This window comes from Narcine bancroftii, chromosome 4 (assembly GCF_036971445.1).
Source record: "Narcine bancroftii isolate sNarBan1 chromosome 4, sNarBan1.hap1, whole genome shotgun sequence".
NCBI lineage: Eukaryota > Metazoa > Chordata > Chondrichthyes > Torpediniformes > Narcinidae > Narcine > Narcine bancroftii.
Window position 1 is genome coordinate 293,261,934 of NC_091472.1, and position 12,830 is coordinate 293,274,763.

Here is a 12,830-nt window from a genome sequence, read left to right on the forward strand (position 1 = left end):
GTTCCTAAGGTTGCTTGGTTTTTATCAGATTTCGTCTGAGCCAATTTGAATAATACCAGTGCCATTCATGGTGACTTGTTCTTGCTGTGTGGATTTTTGGTTTCATATGCCATCTCCAACAAGAATTGGCATTTTCCAGGTATCACTTGGGGCCAGGGAGGAGTTAACTAATGTATCTTTTTCTTTTATAGTTCCATTTTGGTTGATTTTTAAAAAAAATGCACTTCAGTCTTATAGACACAAGAAACTACGTCTACACTAATATTGCCAGATTAATGCTTACAGCCACAGTCACTCTGTTTTGGTTTCTTCAGAATCAGAACATGTCACAAAATTTGTTTTGCAGTAGCTATAAAATACATAGGAGAAAATGAGGTAGTGTTTGTAGCTTATTGTCCATTCAGAAATCTGATGACAGAGGGAAGAAGCTGTCCTTGTGCCACAGGGTGCATGTCTTCAGGCTCCTGTACCTTTTTCCTGATGGTAGCATTGTGAAGAGGGCAAGGCGTGGGTGGTGGGGGGTCCTTGAGGATAGAGGCTGCTTTCTTAAGACACTGCCTCTTGTAAATGTCCTCAATGGAGTGTGAAGACTGATACCCGCGATGATTTTGGCTGAGTTAACAACTCTCTGGGAGTGTTTCCCATCTTGTGCATTGGACCTCCATACGGAGGCTCACACGGTACACCTGTAGAAAATTTTGAGAGTCTTCGGTAACGTACCAAATCTCCTCAAACTCCTCAACGAAGTAAAGCTGCTGCCGAGCCTTTTTCATAATTGCATTGACATGGAGGACCAAGGACAAATCCTCAGAGATGTTGACACCCAAGAATTTGAAATTCTTGACTCTTTTCACTGCTGATCCCTTGGTGAGGACTAGTTCATGTTCTCCTGATTTCCTCCTGAAGTCCACAATCAGCTATTTGGTTTTGTTGATACTGAGTGCAAGGTTGTTGTGACACCACACCACTGGATGATTTATCTCCCTCTCCTATACTCTTCCTCATTGCCACCTGTGATTCTACCAATTTGCCATCGGCAGATTTGTAGATGGCATCTGAATTGTGCCTTGCCGCAAAGTCCTGGGTGTGGAGTGAGGGGAGCAGTGGGCTAAGCATGCATCCTTGAGGTGCATATGTGTTGATCGTCAGTGAGAAGGAAATGTTGTTTCCAATTTGTGCTGACTGTGGTCTTCCAATGGTGAAATCAAGGATCGTACAGAGGCTTCTGTTTTGGAGCTTGTTAATCAGTACTGAGGGAATGATGGTGTTGAAGGTTGAGCTGTCATCACTGAAGAGCAGCTGGATGTATGTGTTGCTGTTGTCTAGGTGATCCAGAGCTAAGTGGAAAGCCAGTGATATTGCATCTGGTGTGGAGCAATTGTGAGAGTAGGCAAATTGCAGTGGGTCCACATCTTTACTTAGGTACGTGCTCATTCTGCCCATTATTGACCTCTCAAAGCATTTCATCGCTGTATATGTGAGTGCTGCAGCACCAGGTAGTTGGTTGACACAGATTTTCAGTATCCTGCCAAGTACACTATCAGGGCCTAACACCTTCTGAGGTTTCTCTCTTGCTCTTACTGTGAGGGGTGCCAGGCGACACTAATGGTGACTTATGGCAGGCAGAAGGCAATGTTACCTTTTTTTTTAATTTTTAAAATTTTTTTATTTTTCACACCATAAATCACATTAACCATGATACACACTTTTTCCTTTTCACACATATACAGTGCCATTTTCTCCCCTCCCCCCCCTCCCTCCTCCCATCCATTTAAGGTACAAAATCTAGAATACATTAAACCAGTCAGACAATGTTGTCATTCAATAAAAATACACCAGAAATTCCACTGAGTCCATTCCTTTCATTTCCTTTTCCTTCCGTTAACTTAGGTAGTGATTGTCCCCGGTAGGTTTTCGCTATTGTGTTTCATGTAAGGCTCCCATATTTGTTCGAATATTTCAATATTATTTCTTAAACTATATGTTATTTTTTTCTAATGGAATACATTTATTCATTGCTATATACCATTGTTGTATTTTCAAATTATCTTCCAATTTCCAGGTTGACAGGCAATGTTACCCTTGAAGTAAATGGCTCATAGCAGGTGTTATAATTCATTTCTGCATTGATTTTTGTAAGGTTATTTAATCTGTTGTATCACATAATTTTCTCTTTCACTGCTAGGAGGCATAGATGAGAAACAGTGAAAAACTGTAAGAACTCAACAGGTCAGGCAGCTTCCATGGAGAGATATGGACAATCAACCTTTTGAGCCTGGACCCTTTATTGAAAAACATTGACTGTCTAGATTTGTCCGTGGATATGCTTAACCCATTTAATCTCTCCAAAAGGATCTAAATTTGATTCATAATTTGGATTTTTAAACTAATTTTAACTGGAGGAGTACCACAGGTGATATACTTGATATCCAAGTTCAGGAGTTCTTAAGTTTGTATACATACAAGGGGATGGTAAAATTGCAGCTATGACACCCTATTCAAAAAGGGAAGGTCGTATAAAATTCAAAACTCCCACATGCTTGGCCTAAACAGGCAGTCTCCAGCAGCCTGTGCGGATCCCTCTTCTGCTGAGGCCCTCACTGGTTTGCTGTCATGGTCACTTTCCCTGTAGGGTTGACTCCTCTGCTTTATCTCAGCAAGGTGGGGGGTGGTCCTCTGTTTCTCTGCTTTCTTGGGTCTTGCGCATAGGAAAAGTTTAAGGGGATAAAGACTGAATTCAGACAGATTGGACAGTGTGAACAACTTGGACCGCAAGGCCTGTTTCTAGGCGTTATGATGCATCACAAGATTAGGTCACAATGTAGGAGCCATTGGTGTTGGATGCAAATCTTGGCATGATTTGGATTAGCAAACAGGCAGGAAGCAATAAGTAGGGATGGGGGATCGTTTTGGGATCAGGAGGTTACCACATTGATCAATCCTAGGACTACAGCTCCAAACAATATATTCACGTTGGTGACTTGGAGCAAACAGTTAATATTTGATAGGCAGATTTGTGGGAGACAGAGTAAGTTAGAAGGAAAATGCAAACTGTATAACAAAGATGTTGATAAGTGAAGGCAGCATGTTTAGTGTAGCAGTTAGGGCAGGAGTGTAACAGTGCCAGCGACCCAGGTCGCTGGCACAAACTGTCGGAGTTTGTACGTTTTCCCCATTTCTGCATGGATTTCCTTGGGGTGCTCCGGTTTCCTCCCACCTTTCAAAACGTACGGTCATTGCAGGTTCATTGGGGTATTTGGGTGGCATGAAGAAAGATTAATCAGTTTGGGATTAATTGGAGTTTAAAAGAATGAGGGGCAGTCTTATTCAAACAGATAAGATTCGTGAGGAGTGAGATTGGTTAAATGCCGAGAGGCTGTTTTCTCTCACGGTCTCTGTACTGAAAGAAATGTGGTGACAATTTACTAAAATACCCTGGACTCTGGGCTTTAGTGGCAATCAGCTGTCACACATTTCAGGCTTCCTTCTTCACCACAACAGATAGGAGAAGTTTGATGGTGAACTAGTTAATTGCAGGGAGTCTGGAATAAAAGGCATTTCAGATTATTAGTCAAAGATGGGATGAAAAAATACCCCATCTTTTGTGCTGTAACTTCAACCTAACAGTTTTGTCTTTCCTTTCACTTTAGCTATTGGCCATCCTGTGTAAACGTTGTATTGGCACAAATGATAGTCACTGTTTGTACCTCTCACATTTATAGGTTATGATCTTAGAATGAAATACTCATTAAACCATCATACAGCTCCAGTTCTTTCATGTTGTTTTTCATCTGATGGCCATATCTTGGTGTCTGGGTGAGTGTGACATATTTTCCTTTCTTTTGGTGTTGCACATATTCTGAATTTGTTTAAAAACAATTCTAAAGATTATTTAAATTATTTTGTTGATGAGCATTTATATCAATTCAGGGCATTAAGTCCTTAGTTTTTAGGTGATTTGCTTCTTTTATTGTGAAGCTGTTTTCACATACGCAGAGTCTTAACAGAACGTTAGTAATGGCACATTGGAAACTCGTGCTCTGTGTCATCTGTTCCACGCTCTCTCTGTTCAACTCTAACCTGGATGACGAAACTGGTTGTGTGGGTACCTCTGAATTGTCTCATTGCCATTTCACAGAGATGACGAGATCCAGTACTTTATGGCCTACAACACTGGCCTCATGAGATAATTGTATTTACTGACTGATGTCTCTTGCTTTTGATTACCCAATCTCAATTTCACAGTAATTCAAATAGACAATTGAAGATATGTTGAGACACACCTGTGGGTTGATTTCCAGAATGACCTTGTGATTACAGAGGCTTCTGCCTGCTAGGCCTTATATCGGCTGTGGATATGTACTCTCTGGGATTTCAATTTTTAGAGGTGAAGCATAATGCACTGTACTAGACTGTCCTTTTCAAAGTAATGGTGTTTAGGTCATAGGTAAAGCAAGTATTCTTAAGTGTATCAAAGTCATGTGGGCAGCATCATTGAACATTAATTATATCTTTGATTCGTACATCAAAGCAAATTTCTTTTTAGTGAAGTCAACAGCAACAAAAGAGGGAATTCATGCTGGAGCCAGAGGAAGTGGGCAAGGGTTCTCATCAACCTTGAGGAGGACTTCATAGAATGAATGCATCCATCATAGCTTTCTTGAACATATTACTGAACTTACAAGGGAATGTGCTGTCTTGGATCTGGGTCCCGTGCAATGAGACAGGTGCTTGTTATTAGGGATTCTTTGGAAAGAGTATGATTAAGTTTCTGATACAAATGGAGGGTACAATAGTTTGGTCTAAAACCAGTGTTTTATGCCTAAACAAGGGAAACTACAAGGGGATGAGGGAGGAGTTGGCCAGGGTAGACTGGGAACGCAGGCTATATGGAGGGACAGTGGAAGACTTTCAAAGAAATTTTACACAGTGCTCAATAAAAGTATATTGCAGTTAACAGCAAGGACAGTAAGGGTGGGGACCGCCAACCTGGATAAATAAGGAAATAAAGGAACATCAAACTAAAAGCTTATGCGTACAAAAGCTCCCAGATCAGAGGGAAACTAAGATATTAAGAAAATTTTTTAAAAGCTACAAAGAATGACTAAGTGAGCAATAAAGAGAGGGAAGATTATGAAGAAAGATGAACAGAAAATATAAAACACACAGATAGTAAAAGTTTTTATAATTATATAAAGTGGAAATGGGTGGCTCGAGTGAAGGTGTTTTTCCCTTGGAAGATGAGGAGGGGCGAATTGATATAGCTGAAGCTTTGAATAACTATTTTGTGTTGGTCTTCATGATGGAAAACAGGTCTACCACGCCAAAGACATAGATGTGATGGGAGATGAGTATCTGGATGCAGTAGCTGTCACTCAAGAGACAGCATTGAGCAAACTTGATAAGTCCCCTGGTCCTGATGGAATGCATCCCAGAGTACTGAAAAAAATGGCAGGTTAAAGTAGAGGCTTTGGTGATAATTTACTAAAATTCTGTGGACTCTGGGCAGATTGGAAGACAGGGAATGTCATACCATTATTCTAAAAAAGGATGTAGGCGAAAGGCAGGGAACTATAGGCCAGTTAGTTTAACGTCTGTAGTTGGGAAAATGCTTTAACCTATCCCATCTGGAGGGAAATGCATCCATCAGCCAGACGCAGCATGGGTTCAACAAAGGCAGGTCCTGTTGGACAAACTTGCTGGAATTCTGAGGATATAACGAGAGCGGTAGATAGAGAGGAGCAGATGGACATTGTTCACTTGGATTTCCAGAAGACGTTTGATAAGGTGCCACACTAAAAACTAGTACATACGGATGTATAGAGTTGGAGGTGATGTATTACATGGATAGAGGATTGGTTAACCAATAGAAAGCAGAGTTGGATACAGAGGTGTTTGTCTGGTTGGCAATCGGTGTTAAGTGGGATGCCGCAGGGGTTGGTGCTGGGCCCACAATTGTTCACGATGTACATTAATGATTTGGAAGAGGAGACGGAGTGTAATGTATCTCAGTTTGCTGATGACACTAAATTGAGTGGAAAATCAAATTGTGCAGAGGATATGAAGTCTGCAGAGAGATATAGATGGGTTAAATGAGTGGGCAAGGGTCTGGGCAGATGGAGTTCAATGTTGGTAAGTGTGAGGTTATTCACTTTGGAAATAAAAATGGAGGATCAGATTATTACTTAAACGGCAAGCGATTGCAGCATGCTGCCATGCAGGACTTGGGAGTGCCTGTGAATGAATCAAAAAAGGTTGGCTTGCAGGTGCAGCATGGTGTGAAGGAGGCAACTGGAACGTGGGCCTTCATTGCTAGATGGATTGAATTTGGGAGCATGGTAACTGTACAAGATCCTGATGAGGCTGCATCTGGATTACTGTGTGCAGTTCTTACTTGAGGAAGGGTGTACTGGCTATGGAGGCGGTGCAGAGGAGGTTCACCAAGCTGATTCCAGTGATGAAGGGATTAGCCTGTCAGGAGAAATTGAATTGTCTGGACGGTACTCATGAAAATTTAGAAGTATGAGGGGGGACCTTATAGAAACATACAAAATTATAAAAGGCATAGGTAAGATGTTTCCATTGATGGGGAAGACTAGAACTATGGGACATCACCTCAAGGTTCAGGAACTGCTTTTCCCAGAGGGTGGTGAATCTATAGAATTTGCTGCCCACTGAAGCAATGGAGGCTACCTCAGTAAAGGTAAGTGGAGATGAGCCGATCATCAGATAAGCCACAATCTCGTTGAATGGCGGAGCAGGCTCGATGGGCTGGATAGCCTTCTCCTGCTCCTATTTCTTATGTTCTTACCATGGAGGAGGTCATGGATAGTGAGACTAGGATGGATATGGTGATATTCTACAGTATGTTGATGTTAAGAAGGTTGTAGTGTTGGGTCTCTTAGAGAACATTAAGATTATTAAGTCCTTTTTTTTTAATTAAATTTTTTATTTTTCACACCATAAATCACATTAGCCATGATATACACTATTTCTTTTTCACACATATACAGTGACTTTTTCTCCCCCCCCCCCCCCTCCTCCCAAGCCACCCCCCCACCCCCCCTCTCATCCATTTTAGGTATACAATCTAGGTTGCATTAAGCCAGTCAGACAATGTTGTCATTCAACAAAAATACACCAGAAATTCTACTGAGTCCATTCTTTTCTTGCCTTCTCCTTCCATCAACTTAGGTAATGTTTGTCCCCGGTAGGTTTTCGCTATTGTATTTAATGTAAGGCTCCTATACTTGCTCGAATATTTCAATATTATTTCTTAACCTATATGTTATTTTTTCTAATGGAATACATTTATTCATTTAAGTTTAGTAGTTTCTTCCTTTTAATTTGGTTATGTATTCCATTAATATTTAAAGTCATATAGTTCAGCGTAGCCCTTTTATATTTTGTTTATCTTCTCTTTCCGTTTTTCCATCATTACCTTTCCTCCTTTTCCATTTCTGTTTTCTTATTTTCAACTCTTTATAAGACAACATTCCTACAACATCCAACATTTTCCTTATTCTCCTATTTCTATCTTATTTATCCCCAATCTCCCCTTCCCCTCCTGAGTTGTCCTTTATCCCTTGTCGGACAACCACATCTCCCCTCTCCATTTGAAGATTATTAAGTCCTTAGGGCCAACCAGAAGTGATCTAAATTGTTTTAAGCAGTGCAAACAACATGGGCAGATCAGTGCTCCATTTGAGAATAAGTACAGAATCAGTACCCCGTATCCGAAACGCTTGAGACCAGACATTTTTCGTTTCAGTTTTCAGAACAATGGAACTAAGCATCAACAGAATACCCGTACAGGTACACAATCCTTTAATCGGAATCCTTGGAGGACAGTGTGTTCTGAATTTTGGATTTTTCCGGATTTTGGAAAGCCAGATTAAACCCACCTGAATTGTGCTGCCGTCTTTTTCCCCACCCCCCCCCAACCCCGCCCGCCCGACTCGCGCTGCTGGTCTCTCGCCCGCCCGACTCGCGCTGCCGTCTCTCTCCCCACTTGCCGGATTTTGGAGATTTCTGGATTTTAGATGATCGGATAAAGGATTGTGTACCTGCATCTGCAGTTAACAGCAACAAACGGCAGGCTTTTTGAATTCGAACATGACTCCACAAGTGGAAAAATTCACATGGAATCATTGTTTATTACAAAAAATAAATGCAGCAGCAAACACTAGAAATTCTTCTAGATGACTTTTTCAAATGTGTCCTCCAGTGTCATCTGCCTCATAAACAATGGTTTTTGTCTTTTGCTGCCGCTGGTCCCTGTCACCATCCCACTGCCGCCGCCGGTCCCTACTCCTGCCTGGGAGACCTAGGCGACTTCTTCAATGTGGATGGGACCGTACCCGATGTTGAGAATGGAGTCGCTATCGGCTTCTCCAGCTGCAGCCGATACTGAACACTTGGACACAGCTCAGTTTGGCATCTTCCTGGCCAAAAGTAAAGATTTTGTTTTGTACCACAGAACTGTTGTTACCAAACTGGTGCCAACATAGTGTCAAGAGCCCCACATGGGCAAGTCAGGTGGTGAATTTTTTCAACTTGTGTTGTCATGCTTTTTGGAACGTCGGATATGGGGTACTCATACAAGTTCAATACAAATTACTTGTATTTTATGTATTGATTGCAGAAAATTGCATAAGCGTAGGTAGCAAAACAGCATTTAAAAAAATTAATGGGGACAGCAAAATGGTGAAATGGGGATAGAGCTAAAAGATCATTTAAATATGAGAGGATGCTTCTTCACTCAGAGTGGTGGCAGAATGGAACAATCTTCCGAATGAGATAGTTGCAGCAGGGTCCCTTCTGTCATTTAAGAGAAGGTTGGATGTGGACATGGAGGTGAGGGGGTTATTGGGGGAGAGCGGGAGATTTGAGCTAGTGGAGTTGTTCTAGTGAACCAGTGCGGACTCGAAAGGCCGACGTGGCCTGTTTCCACTTCGTCAATGGTTATATGGTTAATTTTGGTGGGGGGGGGGGATCTATTTTGTAATTTTTAAATATGTGGTAGCAAAAGCAAAGATATTTAGACTCATAGGGTGTTACAATTAGTGATATTTCAAATACTCAGGGATAAGAATATAAGAAAAATAGAGGGTTATGGGTGTGAAGTAGGATTATATAGGGCAGCACAACATTGTGTGCTGAAGGGCCTGTTCTGTGCTGTAGCGTCGTATATACTTTTGATTCTCTCATTAGAAATCCTGGGATGTCTTGTTATGGACCAATCTCTGAACATACATAGCCATTTAGGAGGATTTATTTGCTCAAATCCAAGCCCTGCCAATTGGAACTGTACCATTTACTCTTTGTTGACTCTCCTAGTTCTATTTGCCTAGTGTTTCACACAGCTATGATGGAGAAGGTATCCCTAAAATCAAATGGCATGGTACTTCCATTTTATGTCTCTGTCTTAATCGCCACGATAATGCACATATACCCATCTTGTTTCCAGTTTCCTTTTTTCCATTCACATTTCAGTTCTTGATTGTTGACATTGTTGCTATATCATCTGCTACTGTGAAGTAAATCACATAGCTTCAACTGGGTCAATGCAGCACCATGGGAAAACGATGATTCATTGTTTGGTACTGTGAATTAGTGCATTATTATTTATGGAATTCTTTAGTAGTATAATCGTTTTTTATTCCTTTCAAGGTCTGTTGACAAGTCAATTATAATTTGGGATTCTGTAAGTATATATCAAAATTGGTTTCTGCTAATTCAAAATGTCCCAGTAGAGCAGTGGTTTTCAAACTTTTCTTTCCACTCACATACCAGTTTGAAGATCACTTTTAATCCTACCTAATTGACTCGTTATGTGCACGGTTTCATAACTCCAAAGGAAATGGGCCAATGACATTTTTTCTCAAGCAAAATATTTCAGTAGCAATTGGGTCTAGAGCAGTGATTCTCAACCTTCCCACTCACATACCACCTTAAGTAATCCTTTACTAATCACAGAGCATCTATGACATAGAGATTACTTAAAGTGGAGCATTCAATCGTATGAAATGCTATTTATCTTTTCATGCCAAATAAACTAAACTTGCTGGAAATCTGAAAAATTGAAAACACTCAGCATGTTTTAAGTTGATGACCCTTTGTCAATATTTTCTTTTTAATTAGGTTATTTTATTGTATTGATATTCTCAATTGTATCTTTGAACCCTGCAGTAATAGGAAGCATCATTTGAAAGCCACTGAGATATCTTTATATATTTACATAATTTGTTTTCAGTAAATGCACTTTAGCGCTTAAAGCTTGTATTTTGTCAAAATCAAACATTATAGAGAATTTTCTTTATGATTTAACTGATTCTGTGTTGGTTAGTGATTAATCTGTAGATTGCATCGCACCATTGTTTTAAAAATGCATTTGTGTTCTTTCATTCTGCAGATTAACGGAATCCCTTTTCACATACTGACACAACATAAAAGGTATGTGAAACAATTTATCCTCTTACTTTTGATCAGAAGCAGGAGAATATGATTTTTTTCGGATATTTCTTTGTGGGTGGGGCTACAATTCTTCCTTCACCAAATAAAAAGGCTATTCTTCTCATTGTCTTGTGCAAATTGGGGTTTCAGTCTTATAGATAGGATCAAAATGCAAGATAATATTTAGTGTCTATTGCCCTCTCACTTGACTTCCATGTCCCATGAAGCCAAGTATATATTGATATGTTTATATAGGGCCTTCCTGATGTTACCTACTACTGAATAAATAAAAAGATAAGGAATACGAAAAATATCTCAATGCAGTTTAATCTCTATGAAACCATGTTTCTAGGGCACAAAAAAATGATATTTTGGGACCAAAAGGTAACTGATATATTCTCGGAATAAATCATTGTTGATAAAGAAGTTACATAACATGCATGTTAAATTTTATTGAAATTAAACTTGAATTCCAAGATTTTCCAACAAATCAGAGAGGTTTACTTAAATTTAGTAGCCCACAACTTACTTAAATTTATTTTTAAGCATTCAGGTAAGTTTGATATCTCGACGAAGAAAATGATATTTCTATCTACTTCAAGGCTGTGGCTGACCACGGTGAATTTTGTCAACTCTTTTAGGTATGTGACAGCATGTGCATTTGCACCAGATCTTCCCTTAATTGCTACTGGTTCCATGGACAAAACAGTAAATGTTTGGAGAGTTGAATCAAAAAACTCAGCTAGTAAGTACTTATCATTAATAACTCTATTCTATGTATACATGAACCCCTAATGTTATGTGTAAGTGCTATAAAAATCAGGTTAGTCATTATTAAAGGTAATCTTGAAACCTGAGCAGTGGAATTAAGATTTAATAAAGAGCTATTTTGATTTTTTTATAATGGAACTACACTATAAATTGAATCAAATAGATTTAAAATGATTATCCCAGTATTCTTTTATTAAGATGATTATTCATCAAAGAAGCTCAGACATTCTGTTCAACACTGGTCAGAAGAGGAGGTCTGTTCTTGGCTCTCAGCAGAAGAGCTACAGGAATTAGTGGTCGTTTTCAAGTCTAACAATATTGATGGCCAGGAATTATTGAATCTTACAGAAAAAAACCTTGTATCTGATCTGAAAATAGGTAAGATGAGCAAAACTATAAAACAAAACTTCCGAATGGCTGTACTATTTATTAAATTGAATTTTCAAAACTTAAATAACAGCAATTTTACAAGCAGCCAGAGTAATCAAGAGGTGAAAAGCATACTTCAGATTCTGTCTGACTTTAACCTGCTTAATGGGAAATAAGAGCTTGAGAATGAAAATTGTAAAGTTAGAGAATGGAAAGAGTGCATATTAAGATGTGGGTTTAGACTTTATTTGCATGATAACTCCAAATGTAATTGTGATTAATCATAAATAATCAAAGCAGAAGGTTTTGCTGTAATTTTGCCTTGTAAATTGTTTTGCAGAATCACTTGGACTGCGTAATAAAGCAATGTGGAAAATTGAGGAACTAAAATCAAACACAGAATCTACTTGTGTTGGTGTACCAGATGAATTCCTCTGTCCAATAACCAGAGAGATAATGACTGATCCAGTAATCGCTTCAGGTACATGAAAAAGGAATGAGGGCGGGGAAAAAGGGAGGAGAGGGCAAAGGAAATGGGGGTCCGAAAGGAAAGAGGGCTCATTTCAAGAGAGAAGCAGTGAGTGGGAAATAGGAGGGAGGAAAGCAGGAAGGGGAGAAGTGTGACATCGAAGGGGAAATAAATCCCCCCCTTTTCCTCCTCCTCTATTAATATGTGGAATATTCTTAGTCCAGGAGATTTGGAATCCTTTCTGCCAAGTTTGAACAATTGTTCCCTTTTCAGTGTCTCTACAAATCGATAGTTTCATTTGTTGTTATGGTGTTACAGAGAACATTGCAATGTTTAATTGTGCATATCATAGATATGCACAATTAATTGTTTAATTGTTTAATTGTGGGAAAACAAATGTATTGGGCTGTTACATGATGGGATCCTTTGTTCCAATATAATAGATGGCTATTCGTATGAGAGGGAAGCTATTGAGAACTGGATTAATACTAAAAAGCGGACAAGTCCTATGACAAACATGCCTTTGGAGACTACATTAATAACACGCAACAGAACACTTAAAATGGCCATTGATCGCTGGATAGATTCTCCACAAGTACTACAAATGACAAAACACCATCACTAACTAAATGACGGTTGGTAACACTACCTTATTGACTACCCATAATGTATGAAATAAAAACAATACGCTATAGAATTTTTTTCATTTCTTTTATAATTAAAACTGATTAAATGTTAACATGCATCAATAATGACAGTTTAATAA

General features: G+C 39.3%; 1 protein-coding gene across 6 annotated transcripts in view; it reads left to right on the forward strand.

Moving 5' to 3' along the window:
• The window catches only part of wdsub1 (WD repeat, sterile alpha motif and U-box domain containing 1), a 53,744-nt gene that overhangs the window by 39,570 nt on the left and 1,344 nt on the right, over positions 1-12,830 (forward strand). For 4 of the 6 annotated variants that reach the window (XM_069935451.1, XM_069935452.1, XM_069935446.1 and 1 more), the window contains 7 exons: positions 3,723-3,816; positions 9,673-9,706; positions 10,415-10,455; positions 11,097-11,200; positions 11,425-11,604; positions 11,936-12,076; positions 12,508-12,699. In XM_069935451.1, the coding sequence (XP_069791552.1) occupies positions 3,723-3,816; positions 9,673-9,706; positions 10,415-10,455; positions 11,097-11,200; positions 11,425-11,604; positions 11,936-12,076; positions 12,508-12,689 (776 nt within the window). In that variant the 3' untranslated portion in view covers positions 12,690-12,699. The remainder of the gene's footprint in view (positions 1-3,722; positions 3,817-9,672; positions 9,707-10,414; positions 10,456-11,096; positions 11,201-11,424; positions 11,605-11,935; positions 12,077-12,507; positions 12,700-12,830) is intronic. The other 2 variants (XM_069935449.1, XM_069935450.1) reach the window with 2 other exon arrangements.